Source organism: Rana temporaria, chromosome 7 (assembly GCF_905171775.1).
Source record: "Rana temporaria chromosome 7, aRanTem1.1, whole genome shotgun sequence".
Classification (NCBI taxonomy): Eukaryota; Metazoa; Chordata; class Amphibia; order Anura; family Ranidae; genus Rana; species Rana temporaria.
This window is the reverse complement of record NC_053495.1, coordinates 94,103,153-94,123,631: the sequence shown is the minus strand read 5'-3', so window position 1 is coordinate 94,123,631 and position 20,479 is coordinate 94,103,153. Positions and strand designations below refer to the sequence as shown.

Sequence of the window (20,479 nt, the reverse complement as noted above, 5' to 3'; positions counted from 1 at the left end):
AGAAAAAAACAGCAAACAGTGGAGTAATAGAGCTAACTAGTTTCACATTGATAACCAATGCTTAGTCATAGCTGTGTCACCTCCAGGGGGCGTTCTGCACTTAGTCGCAAGGGAAGCCCTCTCAGCACTTCGGCCTCTGGTAAGGTACGTGACAATAAGGTCCGCAACCTTACCCTTGTAACCTGAATCAAGGAGGGTTGCCAGCCAGTAATGATCCCTCTCCTTGATAGCAAGAGTACTAGGATCCTTCCGCAAGCTTTGCAGGATCAGGAAAACATATAGCGTAGGTTTGCTGAGGCATTCGGTGCAGAGTCCTCTGGGTCACTGAGGACGACATGATCCTCAGCCACCTCATCCCAGCCACATACAAGTGGGTTTCTTGGGACTGTAATTGATCCCTTAAAGACTGATGCTGAGTGCTAGGCTCCACCTCCATGCTGACACAATCTTCCTCCTCCTCGTCCTCTTCCTGTGTGATAGGCGGGCAAGCAGGAACACTGTCTGGATAAAGGGGGCCTTGAGAGGTAAGGAAGTCCTCCTCTTCCTCTCTCTGTTCTGCCTCAAGGGCCCTGTCCATTATTCCACGCAGTGTGTGCTCCAACAGGTGGATAGGAGGGACAGTGTCACTAATGCATGCACTGTCACTGCTCACCATCCTCGTGGCCACCTCAAATAGTGACAGGACAGTGCATGCATCCCTGATCATGGCCCTCTGACGTAAGGAAAAAAAAACAAGCTCCCCTGACCCTGTCCTGGTGCCATATTGGCACAGATACTCATTGATGGCCCTCTGCTGCGTGTGCAGCCGCTGCAGCATGGCCGACGTAGAGTTTCACCTGGTGGGCATGTCACAGATTAGGCGGTTCTTGGGCAGGTTGTATTCATTTTGGAGGTCTGTTAGCCGAGCACTGGCATTATATGACCGTCGGAAATGCACACAGAGTTTCCTGGCCTGCTTCAGGACATCCTGTAAGCCTGGGTACCTGCCCAAGAACCGCTGGACCACCAAGTTAAGGACATGAGCAAAACAGGGCACATGGGTCATTTTTCCCTGTCGGAGGGCAGAGAGGAGGTTGGTGCCATTGTCGCAAACCACCATTCCTGCCTTAAGCTGGCGTGAACTTCTGAGCCTGCCCCTGCAGAGCTGACAGAACTTCTGCCCCAGTGTGGCTCCTGTCCCCCAAGCACACCAGCTCAAGCACTGCATGGTATCTCTTTGCCTGCGTACCAGCGTAGCCCCTTGAACGCTTATGGAGCACCGCTGGTTCCGAGGAAACATCAGCACAGGAAGAGGCCACAGAGGAAGAAGAAGAGGAGGGGGTGGAGGAGAGAGGTGTGTCACAACCAGTAGTAGCATTTTGGAGGCGTGGTGGCGGAACAACCTCCAACACTACTGTACCTTGTCCTGCATCCTTCCCAGCTGCCAGCAGAGTCACCCAATGTGCCGTGAAAGATAGGTAACGTCCCTGTCCATGCCTGCTGGACCATGAGTCAGTAGTAGTATGCACCTTACCACTGACCGCCCTGTCCAGCAAGGCATGGACATTGCCTTCCACATGCCGATAGAGAGACGGAATCGCCTTCCGTAAGAAAAAGTGGCGTTTGGGAACTTGCCACTGAGGTACCGCAAATTCCACAAACTCACGGAAGGGGGCAGAATCTACCAACTGGAAAGGCAGCAGTTGAAGTGCTAGCAATTTAGCTAAGCTAGCATTCAACCAATGGGCATGTGGATGGCTGGGAGAGAAGTTATTTAGGTGCAGCAGCAGCTGGGGCAGGAAAATTTGCCTGGTACAATCTGACGTTGGTGTACCGATAGTAGACTGCCCGCAAGTACTTGGCTGTGACACACCTAATTCTACACCTTCAGTCCTATCAGTGCAGGCTTCAGAGAGTACTGAGGGTATAGTGGGGTTGGAGATCCCAGCTGATGAGGAGCAAGGAGAGGTCTGCTTTGTTCTTTGGTGTGGGACTTTGAGGTACGCTTACCAACGAACTGCATGGCAGGTCGACATATGTATGGTCAAGCATGTGGTGCCCAAGCGGGTGATGTTTTGGCCACACGAGATACGCTTTAGACATATGTTGCAAATAGCAGCGGTGTGATCTGATGCACTCGTCTAAATAAAGGCCCACACTAAAGAACTTTTGGAAAAATGCTGAGAGACAGCAGCGCCCTGCACATGCGTAGCTCTGGGTTGTGATGCAATAAGTGTGCTGCCCTTAAGCTGGCCCCTGGAGGGCATCCTGCCTCATTGGAGATGTGCCTCCTCCTCCTCTCTCCTATCAGGCACCCACGTGGAGTCAGTGACCTCATCATCCCCTCCCTCCTCATCACTGGAGCAAACCTGGCAGTATGCTGCAGCTGGGGGAACATGACTGCCAGATTGCTGTCCTTCTTGGGCACCCCCTCTCTCTGGGCTCACGTTACTGCCTTCCTCTAGCTGTGTACCATCATCGGAGCCTTCAAAACCCTGCACATCCTCCTGCAGCATGTACCCAACACTGTGGTCAAACAGTTCGGGGGACTCCTCAGGAGGACATGGTGGGGCTAGGGAAGGAGTGACTGATGCCATTAAGCAGAGGAAAGAGGCCGCATTGGCAGCTGCTTTGCCAGACAAATTACCCTGAGCCTGGGTGAGAGAGGAAGAGGAGGATGAGGAGGGCTTGGTCAAGTCTTCAGCATGTTGCGCCTCAATGCGGCCAGCTGCTGAAAAAAGGACGAGCATGTCCCACGGCCATGATGTGCTGATGAGGATTCACCGTGTCCACGACCAGCAGCACTGTTGCCTCTAGACGCAGAGCCTGCTTGCCCTCTTTTATCGGCTCATGACTCTCTGCCTCTCCTTGTTGTCCTTCCAGACAATACTTGCTGATCCCTGCCTGTGGTATTAACATGAGAACACCAGCAAATCTATTGACGTAGCTTTAGGTGCACACTGTGCAGAGGACACAGTACACCACGTGAAAATACTTGCAGAATGATCCTCTGCCTGTGGTATTAATATAAGCAGATCCCTGCCTGTAGGAATTAATATGAGAACACCAGCAAATCTATTGACGTAGCTTTAGGTGCACACTGTGCAGAGGACACAGTACACCACGTGAAACCACTTTCAGAATGATCCCCTGCCTGTGGTATTAATATGAGCAGATTTCTGCCTGTAGGAATTAACATGAGAATACCAGCAAATCTATTGACGTAGCTTTAGGTGCACACTGTGCAGAGGACACAGACAGTACACCAAGTGATATATATATATGAAAAAATGTAAATGAAAAATTTGTAGCGCTGTGTTCATAAATCATATAAACATATCTAAAACATGTAAATAATATAAACTAAATCACCACATGAAAAAGTGTCAAAAAATTATTAAACATGAGAATAAAAAGAAAATATAGAAAATATATACTACAAATTATATATTATCTCTAAACAAGTGTTCATAAGTGGTCATCCAAAACCCACACCTAAAGTGTGTAAAGAATCAAATAAATCAAGTCCATAAATTGTAGTGTTTTTCCAAGTGCTTCAAACTTAAACAAACATGCAATCTTCTCAAAAAAACTTGATATAATGCTTCCACCACACCAATTGTGTTTATGTGACTCCAAGTGAAAATACTGCAGCTAGCACAATCACCTCCCTGCCTGTCAGTATATTAGGAAGAGCGGTTCTAGCTAAACTCAATACAGTGTATAAATATATATACAACACCTGGGATGTATATATATCCTCTACACAATGCAATTCTAACTGACTAGCCTGCCTGCCTGCCTGCTCTATCTAACTAAAAAAAATGACACTCTCTCTCTCTCTCTCTCTGTTGATCCAGGGTAAATCCGATTGCCTCTCGGGGGATCAGGAAGGAATTTTTTCCCCTGCTGTAGCAAATTGGATCATGCTCTGCTGTTTTTTTTTTTGCCTTCCTCTGGATCAACTGTGGGTATGGAGTTGGGTGTATGGGATTGTATTGTGTTTTTTATTTTGTTTGTTTGTTTATTTATTTATTTTATTTATTTATTATTTTGTGGTTGAAATGGATGGACTTGTGTCTTTTTTCAACCTGACTAACTATGTAACTATGTAACTATGTCTCTCTCTGTAACCACCGCGACACACTACACAAGGCTGACTTCCAGGCGGCCTTATATAGAATGGGGCATGTACTAAACCCCCTGAGCCATAATTGGCCAAAGCCACCCTTATGGGCCGTGACACGCCACTTGAATTTGGCGTGAACGGCCCATAACGTTCGTAATTTGACGAACGATTGAACATACGAACATGAGTTCGACTCGAACACGAAGCTCATCCCTATTTGGCAGGTCCATCTTCACACAGTGAGTGGAGAACGGACCTGTCATCCTCCTGCTTAGCGGGTATCAGCGGATTAATTCTTGCTGAGCAAAGCAGGGTCCATACATTGACAAGCCTGTGTGAAAGGACCCTAGTCACGTCAAAAGTAGTGCAAACACCTTTGCAAAATTGCTGCGACTTTCAGTTTCACCAATCTGAAAAGGTGCCACTGAAAAGAATGGCTATGACTTGTCATGTCCAAAGTCGCATGACAAGTCGCTCTAGTGCAGTGGTTCTCAACCTGGGGGTCGAATGACGATTTTCCAGGGGTCCCCGAATCCTGGGCTGTTCCTAAAGCCCACACACTCTCCCAGCCTTTTTGCGGCCACCCACTTAGCCTCTTCGCAGCTGCCCATTCAGTTCACGGCATGGCTGGGGGGCAGAGACTAGAGGTCAGCTGACTGGTGAGGAATGTGAAGTGGGAGGGGCTGGAGGAGACCCTATCTCCTGATTTCGGCATAGGTGTCACTACTGAGGGACACTACAAAGTCGGAGACACAGTGAGTAACACTACCTGTGATTATAGTTGCCATTAAAAGTCCCCACTACAGTTCTAAGATCAGCAGATGACCTTGATTTAAGAGCACCAAAGTTGGCTGATCAGAACCCCCCATTCACTGCCACTGATCCCACCCACTCCTTGCACTGCCACTGATCCCACCCTCCCTGCACTGTCACTGATCCCATTCCCCCACCAAGGAGTAAGTGAAGGAATAAAGAATTCATGAAAAGAGGGGGAGGAACAAAGAAAAAGGGGGAGAAAGAATAAAAAAAAGAACAAGAAAGACGGCTAGAGAGAGGGATGGGGGGAAAGCAAGAAATTAGGATAGAGAGATAAAAGGGAAAAAAGGAGAACAAAGAGAAAGAGTGGTACATCCTTAAATGTACCATAGGGGGTTTTTAAGACTGTACGAGTGGAAAGGACTCAGGGATCGCTAAATGTCCGTGGGTTAGAGGCGCAAATTACTTGTCTTGGCTTAGGTGCTGACCACCCATGCTACAAAAATTTGGGAAATTTTATCAAGGGGTCACGGCACTAGAAAGGTTGAGAACTCTAGTGTGAATGGAGTCTTAACTTTTGAAGGTGTGGGTGTTTATTTTATTTATTTATATACTTTTTGTAGGAATGGGTAAGGAGTACTAATGCACTACTGTACTCATTCCCTTTTTGTGCGACGTGTCTGCAAAGGGGCTGCGTATTTGTGCCCATTATTTCACACATTCCTGCAATGCACAAATTGCCTGACACTTGGTGCTATCCCTTGAACTTCCTCTGGAAACCAGTCATAAAGAGAAATACACTATAATGAACCCTTTTGCTATGGCGTTTAAAAGCAAAATGTATCACTAATATAACAAACTGCCAATGCGGACCTGACCAGACACAGGGTTATGGTGGGGACGGAGTTTGGGGAGAGCTTTCTCAATGGCGGAACCTTTGTGTCTCGGAATGTTTCTTCAGCTACAAGGCAGTCCGGGGACAGCAACCACCACACGGAGCAATGCTAGAAACACTTCCGGCCAACTCATCGCTGTGTTTGTCTGACAGACACTTCAGTGGCCAACATGGTGTTGTTAACGTTGATCGCCCGAGTGGCGGACGGTTTGCCTTTGGCAGCTTCAATGCAGGAGGACGAGCAGGTAAGGAGGGAGCACGGTGCCGGGGGTTGTGGTAACACTGCCATTGACAGGCGAGGACTTGTGGGGGGGTCTATCTATAGGTGACACGTCCCGGTGTGTTGGGTCGGTATGATTGGATTGCCAACATGGCAGATGGTGGAGATGTTAGCAGGCTTTATGTGATCAGAACCGTTCTGTACTAGAGACTGGCATGAATACTTGGCAGTCCCTGGGGCAGATCTGAGACCTTCCTGCTCACACCATTAGATTTCTGTACCTCAGAATTAGAGGTAACTCTGCCTGGATGACATTTCACTTTCATAAAGCACGGGTGTGACATGAACAGAATACATTTTAGTATTTTTTTTTTTTTTTTAGGAAATACTTGATTTCACTTTTCTTCTTTTTTTTTTTTTTGTTTTCTTCATCTGTGTTGCTGATCTCCTGCAGGCTCTTCCAGCTTGCATGCACACACTCCTGTATTGGCTGTATATCATTGGGCTTTCTACAGGTGACAATGACTAGACATGCCTGTGTATTGAATGTCAGATCAGCTGTTCAGGCTACATGGACAGGACACGTTTGCCCCTGCAGCGTATTTCTGGTGTTCCGGATTTTCTGGGCTGTGTCCAGCTGTCCACAGACATGAAGAGGAGAAGGTTGTATGCAGCTATTGTTGTAAAGTAGCTTGCACACACGTAATGCACCTTAGGTGCGCTACTTTACACATCTATTGGCACATAGCAGCAGGCCTTGGACACCCAGCATGCCAGAAATATGTGGTGTCTTTACACTGAAGGACTCTAAGGTGCATATGCATGCAGCCTTCCAGTCTGCATCAGAAGCCCATAGGGAGGGAAAAAGGTGGGGGTGCCCTCATTCATCTGAATGGGTCATTTTTGACAATGCTGTGTGTTCCAGTTCCTTTATTGCCCAGTCAGAAGGCTGTGTTTTTGGTCAAGCTTTGCTGATGGTTCAGTGGATGTTGGTGAGCTTGTTGTGCTGTCTGGCAGGAGTGCCTGGATCACAAACTGCCATTTAATCATAATCTTACTTGTTTTTGACAGTCTGGAAGAGATTTGCAGCAGTATCAGAACCAAGCAAAGCAGCTTTTTCGAAAACTTAATGAACAGTCACCAACGCGATGCACTTTAGAGGCAGGAGCCATGACATTTCAGTAAGTACATGAGAGACTCTTTCATGAGTTAAAGCAGCAACATGAAAACATATTGAAGGAAGAAGCCATAGCTTGAATCACAAACTGCATACCAATTCATTGTTTCAGGACCTGCCCTAGATCTTCTACATCAATGGTCTCCGAACTGGGGCCGGATGTGGCCCTTTGCTTGCCTTTATCAGGCCCCCGGGACAGTGTTCCACCCACTGATGCAAGGCATTTTTCCTTCTACGCCCACAATGGGGCATATTTCCTGTCGCTAATACCAACGATAGGGCAATATTCTTCCCATTGACACTAATGATGGGATGCTATTCCCCCCCACCCCACAGACACCAACTGCAGGGCCCTATTCTTCCCACTGCCACCAATGATGGGACACTATTTCTTCCCCTAATACCAAACAACGGGACAATATTCCTCCCACTAATGCCAATGATGAAGCATTCTTTACTCCCATTGATGCCAGGGCATTCTGTACTCCCATTGGCCACAGTCCGGACCCCTCAAAGTCTAAACTGGCCCTTTGTTCAGAAAATTTGGAGACCCCTGCACTACATGGTACTTAAGGTGAGCAATGAATGTCAACCAGAACCTTCTCACAAGGTGTTTTCCTTCTCAGCAGTTCCCTTTATGAAATCCCAAAGACTTCCATTGCTTTGCTTGAAAATGCAGCCTTATTTGTATTCATTCTCAATATATTGCTGTGCATACTGTAATAATTGGTTTACTTAAATCATTTAGAAGCAGAGCTTTAGCACATTTAGCGTGCAGTTGCCTTGCATGTCATTGAGCATTCTGAGTACATCAATGGAAAAGACCAAAACCGAACCCATAGTATAAAATGAAAAATACATTTGATAAAGCAGATGATTTCTCCATTCCAGCGCTGTACTTTGTTCCATGTGGAAATTAATAATTGATATTTTGTAACTTTCAGCTACCTAATTGAAAAAGGTGTTTGCTATCTCGTATTGTGTGAAATGTCATTTCCGAAGAAGCTGGCATTTGCTTATTTAGAAGATTTGTACAATGAATTTGATGAGCAGCATGGGAAGAAGGTACCGACTGTATCAAGGCCTTACTCCTTTATAGAGTTTGGTGAGTTTTATAAAATGGGCATGCTAGCATTGAATAAAATAACCAGATGCAGAGAAATGTCTTTGGTATGCAAAGACATACCCATTTGGATGAACCAGAACCTTGAATATGTTTTTACATGTATTCAGTGCATGTTCACATTAGAAATATTCTAAAAGGAAAACTTGAACTACACAAGTAAAAATGATTCTATAGAGTGACTTGGTATTTATTAAATAAATATTTTGCATAGCAATTTGCCTGGTGAAATTGTATGTACATTCATTCTGTGTGAATTGGCCAAAAAAGTGAATACTAGTAGGCTATTGCTGTGTTGCTCAAATGTTTTTTATTGGTTTAAAGGGGAAAATGCTGCATTTGGCCACTAGCTGGTGCTGCATCATAAGAAATTCCTGTGATATGTCGTGCCATCTAGTGGCCAGATGTTGCATTTTACCTTTAAATCATTGAAAAATATTCAACCAGCACAGGTAATAGCCTAATGAAATTTGTTTTGTTTTTTTTGCCCCATTCACACAAAACGAGTGTACATGCACTTTAATTGGAGCTTGTATATGCTGCCTTTAGACTGTGTATGTTCTAAATAGAAATAACATTCTGCTTTTGCTATTAAGTGCATGTCTGTGAATTAAGCCCTTGGCTGTCAGTGTGCGCTATGGTTTGTAGAAGATCCCAAGCAGATGAATGAGTGAGTAAACCTTGCTGACTATTGCAGACTGCAAGGAAAAAAATCCATGTATAATGCAACTGGTGGGAGCCAAATCTAAATGAAAATAAACAAATGTATACCATCAGAGCTCCCAACACTTGCATCCAGTCCAGTAATTCTGTGGAAACCTTTTGGAAAGACAATTATTCCAGGATTAGTCTACTGCTTTATAAAGCACACGATAGGATAGAAAAATTTTATAGTTTATATGCAATCTGATATCTTTCATCTTATATTTGTACCTACTAAATACATCAACATGATTAAATAATTTGCTCTACCATTTCAGCCTTGCAACAATTAGTTAGAATATCTAAATGAGCACTTTATCAAATGATGAAATCAGTACATGTATGGACAGCCTTAAGCTGGCCATAAACTGTAGATATTATTTTTTTTTCTTCTTCTGGTCAGTCCACTAGGTGAAAGAAAAACAAAACGGATTCCTCCATCCACGCAAATGAGGGGGATGAAGGATTCCAACCCCCTGTCCCCCCAATGGGGGCTCTTAGGCTGCAGCTGCTGTTCGATGTAAACATATCCAACCTGTCACTTCAACAGAATTCAGAGACAATTCAATTAGGTCTATTGCGGGAAGCCACACAGATCAAAATTTGGCCAGCCCAGCAGAAGATCAGTGTATGGCCAGTGTTACACTACTAGTATCCAAACAAAATCTATTCCAGGATTTCCATTATTTTATTATAAAAATACTATTCTGATGTTTGTGTTGTGTTTTATGTAGATAATTACATTCAGAAGACAAAAAAGTCCTATATTGATAGTCGAGCAAGAAGAAACCTGGGCTCCATCAACACTGAGTTACATGATGTGCAGAGAATCATGGTAGCAAACATTGAAGAAGTCTTATTACGTGGAGAAGCGCTTTCAGGTATGCTTATATGAAAAATCTAAAATATTATTGTTGGATTTTTTTTATTTCTTTTTTTTTACTTTTAAAGTGGATGTAAACCCGAATTTTTTATATTTTTTTGCTGTCACAATGTAGAGTAAAATATTTCCTATCATCTGTGCCCAGTCTTGCCACAAAGAGTTAATCCAGCTCTGCGCAATCCTCTTTTACTGTTCAGTGAGATAAAATGGACTTACAGAGAAAAACCTTGGTTTGTTCTGCCCCCCTTGCTGTGAGTGACAGGTTATTTACATATCTCATGCACTAGCCTGGAGACGGGCATTATTTTTTAATTCCCACCCCCACTCCTTTTCTGAAGTCATGTGGTTACTTTTCTGGATTTTGACTGGATGTTAGTGATCATAGCAGAATTCAGTGTAAGTAATACACAAAACAAAATGCATGTTGACAAGGGGAGTGTAGAGGTGGGTGGGGAGTCTGACATCACGACTCCACCCACCGAGCTCCAGACAACAGATCCACCCACAGAATCTGCAGTTTTTCAGTTCTTATAACAGACACAGGGGAGACATTTGACTGGTAAGGATACAAGCAGCAGACATCTATATCCTTATAGATCAGCACTATGGCAGTCGTTTAGAAAGGATGAGAGTGGATTTACATCCACTTTTAATAGTTATTGAAGTACACTTGCATATGTATAAGTTTGAGATGCAGGACTGTTGGTGCCCTTTCAGAAAACATGACAAAATGCCTACCCAATAGAAAGTCTATGAGGCTAAAGCCGTGGGTAAAAAAAAACAAAAAGCGCGGATAGACCTGTGCTGCAGCCATACTGCTGTGCAGCAGTGTGAAACCAGTCTAACAACTTTGGACCATTCAGAGTAGGAATCATTACTCTGTATACTTTTCTTTAACCAGTTTTCCATCTATTTACAAAAATAATTTAATAAGCCTATAGACCTTAACTTCGCATTGCACTGAGCAGTCACTTTCCACCTTTTCTGGGGTCTCCCATCGGCACTCTTGGCTCCTCCTCTCTTCCGAGTGCCCCCACAGCAAGCCGATTGCTATAGGGGACCTAGTACAGGCTTGATTCCAAGCCGCATTGTGCGCATCTATAGAAGCACAGCACGGCTCAGCCGTGCCCTCTGTTTCCTCCTCACAAGATTTGGTTGACAGCAACAGGAACAAAGTGGCTCCCGTTGCTGACTTTTGAGTCCTGTGAGGAGAGAGAGAGCGCGCGCAGTGCTGGATCAAGATAGGACTCGGGTAAGTATTTGGTCGCTGGGGAAGCTGATCATGGAATGTTTTTTTACCTTAAATTGATTTGTAAAGGCTCCCTTTAAAAAAAATAAAAAAAAATAACAAACGTGTTATACTTACCTTCTCTGTGCAGTAAGTTTTGCACGGAGCAGCCTGGATCCTCCTCCTTCTTGGGTCCCTCTTTGTTGCTCCTAGTCCCTCCCTCCTTTTGAGTGCCCCTCAGCCAGCAGTTTGCTACAGGGGTCACCCAAGCCGAGTCAGAGCTCTGTGTATCCATTCAGACACTGAGCCCCGGCCTGGCCCCACCCCCCTCTCTCCCCTGATTTTCTGACTGACTTTGACAGTCGCAGGAGCCAATAGTGCTGCTGCTCTGTCTGAGCCAATTGGGAGGAGTGTACTGGATGGCTGAGGGGTTTGTGGACATTGCTGGAGAGAGAAGGAGCTCAGTTAAGTAATTAGGGGGGTGCTGGGGAGGCTGCTACACACAGAAGGTTTTTTATCTTAATGCATGGAATGCATTAAGATAGAAAAAAAACTTCTGCCTTTAAAACCGGCTTCCAGGTTTTATTGCGAAAGCTTAACCTCTTAATGCCTAAGGGTAAACCAAATCCTAATGCCCAAGCACCATTTTGGAACTTTGATATGTGTTAGTAAAATCGTACATATCATCAACTACTTTGTGCAGTCAGATGGATTAAACCTTGTTTTTTTCAGGACAAGTTGGGCTTTCATTTGGTAGTAAATGATTATGGATATCTTCTGATTTTTTTTTTTTTGTCCTATCTAAAGCACACAACACTGATGCTAATTAAAAGAAAAAATTCCTACCCAAAATATACTGATCCTGATCTTTTGACCCTTACTTGACCCAAACACTAACTCTGGCACTAACCTAGATCAAACTTTGATCTAGGTATTTTTTATTTTTTACTATTCTTTAATTTTTTGCACTTAAAATTTTTTTTTTATTATTTATTTCCCTCTCTGCAAGGAAAGGGATGCATTGTATCTTTCCTTTTAATGCACAGAGAGGGAGAAACACAAGAGGGAGCTACACAGTGACTGAGAACTGTGGTAGCCAAGCACAGGCTACCACAGCGATCAGGTTACCGGGAATTGGTTGTTCCGGGTCTCGATTGTTAGTATGGGGCCTAGGTCTCTCGGTCAGACCCCAGTATCTGTGCTGGGAGCACGCCAAGTGGCGCACTTCCAGCACAAAGGGAAATACGAAGGGGTTAATTGAACAAGCTGAGGTTAGAAGCTAATTGGGTTCTATGCAGAAGTGAGTCCGATTTTGCACACTCCGCTTTTAGTAAATGAAACTCTGTATTGATTGTTTAGCTAGTATACTGTATCCACAGGCACACACAGTTGTAAGTTTCTGCTTACTTTCTCATAAAAACAAGTTTTTGACAACACCAGTCTTTCATAAATTCATGCTGACTGTTGCTTATTGTATCAGTGTCTAGGACGGTGTTTCTCCTGAAAATATTTAACAACTTTTGTTGTCAGCAGTAAATATAATATATACCAAAGCAGAAGTCTTGTGTGATCCCCGATGTTGTATATCACTGATATACACAAGACTGTTGCTTTTGTATATATTATATTTTCCTGCTGATAATGGGGATCACAAGACTGATGCTTAATTTTACTGCTGATATAATCACACACTGGTCTGTCCGTCCCCATCACTTCTCTCATCTTACCTTCTCAGTTCCACACTGTGTGGGACAGCCGAGCACTGCGGGCTCCTCTGCTCTGTTGTGGGTGGGACTGGAGGAGGGAATGACATCGCGTTGAAGCAAGCAGTTCTCAGCACCTCATTGTCTGGAAGTGCCTGGCACAGCACCTGTCCTGGCACACTTTTTGCAGCCAGTATTCCGGATTGGCGGGGTCTGGTGGCGTCGAACATCAAGCAATCCAATTTGCGCACAGGCCAGGCAGCACAGATGTCAATGTGAGGCCTGCACACCTGCTCAGTGAGTGACCTACAGTCAGCACTATGCTAGCGGAGCCTCGTGGTGTGGCGTTGGTGTAGCCACCACTGTGCCCGGCGAACAACATGAATTATCCAAATAGGTCAACTAAATAGCCAAATTTGGGTGAAAACATTGATACAGTAAATGGTATTTTTGCTGTAAATGTAGAGGTTTTTGGGGAATTTGCCAACAAATTTACTTTACTATGTGATTGCTGTTTATATTTAAATTTTATATGAAATAAAATCATTTTATGATCTCAACTGCTTTTCCTTTTCTTTTTTTTATCCATTTTTATATGAACATTAGTAGACTATTTATTGCTGGAGATTAAAGGGTCCAGCAGCGCATCATTTTTGTTGGGATTCTATAAACTGTCCCATAAAATTGTCCTCTGATAGGTTTATACATTTCACCCTTTTTACAGTTCTAGCAGTGCCATTACACCAGTTAGTTTCAGGTCAGTAAAATCTCCCATTAACTCCACTGCCCCAGTCTGTGCAGCCCTTTCTGTTTGTGTGAGTAGCTGAAGCCTGTACCTTTTCATTAATACTGGGGAACTGTAATACCCTTGTGTAACTTATATGCACAGCTGATGTATTTGCGCCCCTAATTCCTCAGGACCTTAGTTTCCATTGAAAATATCATCTTTTACCCCACCACCTTTCAATTTACCCTGTCTGTCCAAAAGGGAGCATAGTCTGGAATATACCAGCCCAGTCCTTGTGAAAAATCAAACCAAGATTCTCTAAATAATTTTAGTAAATCCATGTTCTTTAAAGGTTTTGGCTCTCAAGTTTTGCTTGACATACTTCACATTTCTAAACACATGGGTTGATTTAATAAAACTGTAGAGTGCAAAATCTGGTGCAGCCCTGCATAGAAACCAATCAACTTCCAGGTTTTATTGTTTAAAGCTTAATTTAAGACGATGAAGTTAGAAGATGATTGGCGTGGCCTAGACATGGCTGAGTGAAGACGCATGTCTCTTGAGCTCACGGCCTTCTCCCAACTACCCTAGCTTATTTTACTCCATTTCACATGGCTTGCTCTCGGCAAAGAAGAGAAAAGCAAAGGGAGGCAACAAGGCAGCTAAAAACGTTAAACTCGGAGGGGAAATGGCACGTTTCTTCCCAAACTCTCAAGCGGCCTCTCCCAATTCCAAGATGGCAGAACCAGGGAGCTCTTCGCACCAGGCCAAAGAACCATATGTTCACATCGTCTCCCTTGCTGCCTCCATGGGACCAGAAGCCTATTTGGACGCTTCTGCAGTTCTCTGCTCGGGCTCACAGAGCCCTTCTTCCAATCCTCTTACCTTACACCTGGATGCGGAGCTGAGTACCATTCTCCAGGCACGTACAACAATGCCGGATATAGTCTCTCATTGACCGCCTGGAGAACAGCATCACAAGGACTTGCAGTAAGTCAAACGAGACATGCAGCCCCTGTCCTTTAGACTGACCGCCGGGCAATCCTCGCTAGCAACCCTAAAACGGTTGACTTTCCTGTAATCCCTCCAGGATGCCCACGTCGATGCTGTGGTAACCCTGCAACTCCACTTGGAAGACGGGAGCAGGCGAAACAACCTGCGGTTCCAGGTTCTGCCAGAAGCGCCAGGACCCGAGGATCTAGCAGAGATAGCTGCTGCCATTTTCCTTGGACTTTCAGATGACTCCCTCCCCGCACGTCTGGAATTTGACCAGATCCACTGGGCCCTCGCCCCAAGTATCCTGGCCAACCGCTGGATGTGATCTGCCGTCTCCACCACTACACTCATATGGAGACCACTATCCGCAAAGCATGGGAGGCTGGAGAGATTGACTTTGATGGAGCGACTGTCAAAATTCTACTGGACCTATTTATCGCCACCCTGTACGCTGTGCCCTGCTCCGTCCAGTTCTGGATTTGGCCCGTCAACTGGGGATTTCCTAGAGATGGGGTTATCCCCTCTGTCACTTTCCGGAGAGGCCAGCACTCATTTACACTCCGTACACCCTGAGACCTCTCGGCCTTCTTCACATTCCTGGAGTTGGACCCGATCCCAGTTCCGAATTGGCTGGTGTTGCTTTCGCAACCGGCTGGCCGCTCAGGATCGGCACTGCCGATCCTAACTCGCAACCTAGGCTGCAGGGAACCAGGCGGAAGTCCTGGGTGTCTTCCCCGGAGGGCAGAGAGTCCATGAGTCTTAGCTGGCAATTGCTGACCTTCAACATTGTTTTTCCCTCAGCTCGCCCTTGCTGTATACCATGTGGCTAGGGGATCTTGTTCCACTCTACATCCCGGCGATCTGATGTGCTGACTATATCGATCCTATCCCCTGGTGTAGGCTGCATGGGCCGTGAGGTGGCAATCCATCTCCCCCCCCCCCCCCCCCCCCATTTGCATATTTTGTAAGGACTTGGCTCATTAATATTTCTTCCCTTCCCAGAAAGATATGTGACTTCTGTCTAATATTTAGTAAAGAACTCATTCCCAATACCGTGCCCAGGTCCACACCTAGTTGCCACTGGTCCGTTACTCCTTCCCCTCCATCAGGACACTTGGAGGTCTTCATGCCTTAATATTTTGGCTGCACAGTTTATTCCCTTTCCCTGCAGCTACAGGTCAGACTGAAATGTTTTCTGCTGTTTTAAATGTATTGCTGCCGCTTTGACTGTATTATTGCCTGTTGCCATGCTTTCACATGGTTGTGACAGTGGCCTTTCTGTGGACCCTTGCACAACATATTTGTGGTTTATATCTGTTTTCTTGTTATGTTATCTGTTTTTTAGTTTAACTATGCATGGGTACATGTTGTGTCCCGGGGTGACCTTCCTCTGATATTTTCTACTGGAATGGCACTTTGGGATTTATCATTCATGCTGCTTAATGAGGACCAGATACTTTTTTCTTTCAGTAGTCTGTCTCTCTCGGTCATCAGAATCCCCTTCTCCAGTGCTATTTGGAGGGATGGGCTGGGGTGGCAGACACACAGATGCCAGTGACGCCTGTTCACCTGAAATATCAAAAAACCTGTTTGTGTTTATTTTTTTTGTTCTGCTTGTGCCATATCTATTTTCTCTTATGCTAGCTGGGGTGGTTGGGATGGGCTGGGTATGCTCGCCCTGAGCGAAGAATAACACGACTAAGGTTCTTAACCTGCTGCACCAACACAAGTCGTACGCCCTGTATCTTCATTAGTACAGATGCTGAGAGGGTACAGATGCAACAGAGTTTTGCCGGTGTTAAAATTTACATCAGTTTAAAATGGACGAAATGGACTTTAAAATACTTGTTACTTATATTCCTGCAAAAATATCCCATACTTTTGAACTCAACTTCCCACCCCTTATGCCAAGTCTCTCTTGCTGGAGACTTGGCATAAGGGAATACACTCCTGGTTTGACAGGTGTGACCTACTAAAAATTTGTATCCTGCCAAAGTTCCTCTACCTATTCCAAGCCCTACCAATCAGTATATCCCTCTACTACTTCAGATAGGTACTCTCTCTTTATTAAGTTTTATATGGGCACACAAAAAAACACGTTTACCTCGCCACCTACTGTCACTTCCAAACACTATGGCGGTCTAGCGCTGCCTGATATTTGGAAATACTATTGGGCTACTCACCTCGGTAGAATTGGACTGGTGTCGTCACTACATAATTGGAACAGGCCCAAACTGATGTTTCATTAAAGGGTGCCCTATGGTGTTATGATAATCTCCCACCAACGTTGAAATCGCACCCTTTATTGGGTACCATGCTTCGAATAAGCTTGCAGGTGTGCACACAGACTTCTCTCTCTACTCCAGTTTCCCCCCTGTTCACTATTGTAAGGGAGCTCGCAGTTCCCATACGTTCAGTACCTTACAACAAGGGGGTAGGGTTCAGGCATCCCCTTTTTTGATGGTGGGACAGTGGCCCTCTATGGAACCGTTGATGGATGACATGGACCCCTTTTAACTCCCCTCTTGGACTGCGATTTAATTACGACACTTTCTCAACTCTGCCAACTCTGGCCATTCTCTAACGACCTTGGAAGAATACTGCTCAGACACGGACGCCCTTCCACGAGTCCTATCTAAAACATATAACCTCTTAAGCTGCACAACCGCAATTACCATTCATACACAAATGGGAACGGGACTACACCTGCCCAACTGCAGTACATCCTCCGATTTTTCCCTGAAATCATTGGTCTGTACGGAAATCCAAGAGACCAATTATACACTTTTGACAAGATGGTACCTACTACCTACACCTACTGTGCAACACCTCTTGAACGCCGCAAAGTCCTATGTCCCACTCCACTGGAAGAAACAATCACGCCGACTACAGCAGGTTGGCTTAATAAAATGGAGGATATCAATAAAATAGAAGAACTAATACTCACTGTGCAACATCAACAAGAAAAATACTTAGACTTGGGGGCTTGGTCATTTCTGCAGAGGGTGCGGCCCTGCTTGGAACATGAACAAAGATTGTCTCTGGACAGCCGCACTTTAAACAAACGGTAGCCTTTTATTAAAAGGACAGCACTACAAGTCACAGCAAAATAAAACCTGACTTGACGCATTTCGCACTGAAATTAGTGCATAAGCTATGATTAAGCACTAGTTTCAGTGCGAAACACGTTAGCAGTCAGGTTTTATTTTATTTTGCTGTGACTTGTAGTGTTGTCCTTCTTTTAATAAAAGGCTACAATTTGTTCAGAGTGCGACTGTCCAGAGACAATCTTTGTTCCTGCTTTGCCTGCACCTGAGTTGTCTGCAACGGAGGATATTCATCTGGGTTCCCACCTGGAGCGGCTATTTCCTTTCCCCCTGCTTGGAACATATCGCACCTATGTTCTGTTAATGAACACTTTAGTTATCCGGACCCAACACTACCTTTTTTTTCTCTTTCCTTCCTTTCCAATTTATCTTGACCGTGGAAAATGGTTATGGGTAACCTCAGGTCTTATTCCATCTTTAAATCTCTGTACCTTTTTATGACAAAAAAAAGAAAAATTACAGTTTAAATCTGATGACGGTAATTTTTTCCTAACGATCCTGCTTGTCTGTTTGGCTTAGATGTCCATAATGGCTTGTTTTTACCTGTTTTGGGTGTCAATAAAAATTTTATATTTGAAAAAATAAAGGCTGATTGGCTACCAAGTCCAGCTGCATCAGATTTTGCGCACTTCAGTTTTAGCAAATCAACCTCATTGCATAATCCACATCACACTTTTCACTTATATTTTCTATATGATTCTTTGTTGAACGAATAGGATTGCATTCATTGGTGTGTTTTTATAGCGTTAATTTTTTTTATTACTGTTTTTTTATTTTTTATTTAAATTTCTAATTCTAGTAGAAGATATAAATGGAATTTTATTTTGTGGTCTGTCTGTACATTTCCTTGCTAATGTGTGTGCTAAATTGGATACCTATTCATCTATTGTCTCTTTATTCTGCAGCACTGGATTCAAAGGCCAGCAACTTGTCAAGTTTGTCCAAAAAATACCGCCAAGATGCAAAATATCTGAACATGCGATCCACCTATGCCAAGCTGGCGGCTGTTGTAGTGTTTGCAGTAATGCTTATTTTGTATGTCCGGTTTTGGTGGCTTTGAAATATAATATAGATCAAAGAAGGTTGTAAAGGTTAAATGTTGGACAGTTAATTGTTGCCATCATCTTTGTCTTCTAACTGCTAAAACACAAAATAATAGTGTGGGATCGTCCAGTTTTGGATTAAAGCATCTGAAAGGACTGGCTCAGAGATGGAGTTAAACATTTTATGAATTCGAAGATCGGAAACCTCGGGAATTTAAAACGTTAGCAATTTTTGTTTTTGAAATGTCAACCTACTCACACTTTCTTTCTATTACAGTTCAATCTAAAATACTTGATCGTTTATTTAACAGCACAATCCTTTGCATGCTTAACAGTTATCCATTTCCTGCTAGCAAGCAACATGGTAATACTTGCCAGGAATAGTGTACTAGGTTGTCAAGAGAGAAAATAAATCCTTGCTTCTCAGAACAAGCCTAAAGATAATACATATATTTCATATAGCATGGCTTTTTTCTTGAGAAAAATGGTAGGTTGTGTTTATAAGAGTCAGTCTGCCTTATTTATCATGGTGTCCTTAAAGTATGTGTGAACCCTTACCTTGTAAAACACCCCATTCTGTTTAAATTAGGGAATTACATGTAAGCTGACCATACAACTCAGTAGATTTACAGTAAAAAAAAAAATATGAAAATTCTCATCAGTATATAGTAACTATGAATGGTGTGTGTTTTTTTTTTTTATTATTATTATTATTCAATTTTGGAATGAATGTGTATTGCCGAAGGAAAACCACATTCACTGTTGAAAATTGTTAGAGCAAACATTGCAGTGGTTGAAAACAAACATCAATCTGACCCACTAACAAGTCGAAAATTTAACAAACTTTCCTGAAACCACACTTTGTTTATTGAAAGAAATTCTTTTAGTATATGACCAGCTTTAGAAAATACTTCCTTCTGGGCAACGGTGTATGAAAATACAGGCCTTTTGTATTATGCTCAGCTTAACATCTTCCTCCAACCCCCTGTTCTGACTGTCAGTGTGCTTTCTAGCCTCCCGATTGGTGTTATTGCACTGTGTAGCCGATAGGAAGGCAAGAGGAGAAGGGGGAGACCTAGTTGATTTTTCTCCAACTAAGGCATGAATTTTATCCTGGTGTTTTACATCACAGCTGAATGTGTGTAGACACTATCGTACAGCAAGCAAGTGGTTTCTTGCTGTGAGTCCAATTAAAACTTGGCTTTACAGATACTTGATAAATAAGGTGACTAGTGTGCTTATTGTATATTCTTCACTTCTTACTGTAATTTTTAAGACCAACCAAAAAAGTTAATCGGTTCAAAATAAATGTACACAGGCATAATCAAACCTTTCATTTTTCAGCACCTGCTTGGATCTCTACAAAAAAGTTTATTAGGTAGAAAAATGCTGGAGGATGTGTGTGGAAAATAATAAGCTGTTTTTAATGTAATTTAATAAATAAATTTTAATAAATCTTAGTTATAGTATTCCAAATTGTAGGGAGACTCTATGTACATGTATGCATATATTTATTCCTGGATCCTCACAGGAGACCACGCATAAAAGATGAACCCTCCCCCCACCATCTGCCTGGACAGAACTGAAGCAAAATAAATTATATGAAGACAATAGCTTCTCCCATCATGGGGCAATAATGCATTCCTCCCTAGAGAAAAAAATATGGTGTATGCTTGTGCTTCTTTATTATTGTTTAGAAGTTAAAACCAGTATTTTTTGCTGGACAATTTTTTTTAGAACCTCTAAATATTATATATTTCTCATTTCATCTTCCAGGACAGCACATGAAAGAATGGCTCCACCCACCTAAA

At 43.6% G+C, this 20,479-nt stretch overlaps 1 protein-coding gene across 1 annotated transcript; it reads left to right on the top strand.

Moving 5' to 3' along the window:
* Nucleotides 1–5,835: 5,835 nt before the first annotated feature.
* On the top strand, nt 5,836–20,128 carry SEC22B (SEC22 homolog B, vesicle trafficking protein). The gene is made up of 5 exons (XM_040359674.1): nt 5,836–6,004; nt 7,051–7,160; nt 8,101–8,261; nt 9,716–9,862; nt 18,531–20,128. The coding sequence occupies exons 1-5, from the start codon at nt 5,930–5,932 to the stop codon at nt 18,683–18,685; spliced, it is 648 nt and encodes a 215-aa protein (XP_040215608.1). The 5' UTR covers nt 5,836–5,929; the 3' UTR covers nt 18,686–20,128.
* The last annotated feature ends 351 nt before the right edge of the window (nt 20,129–20,479 follow it).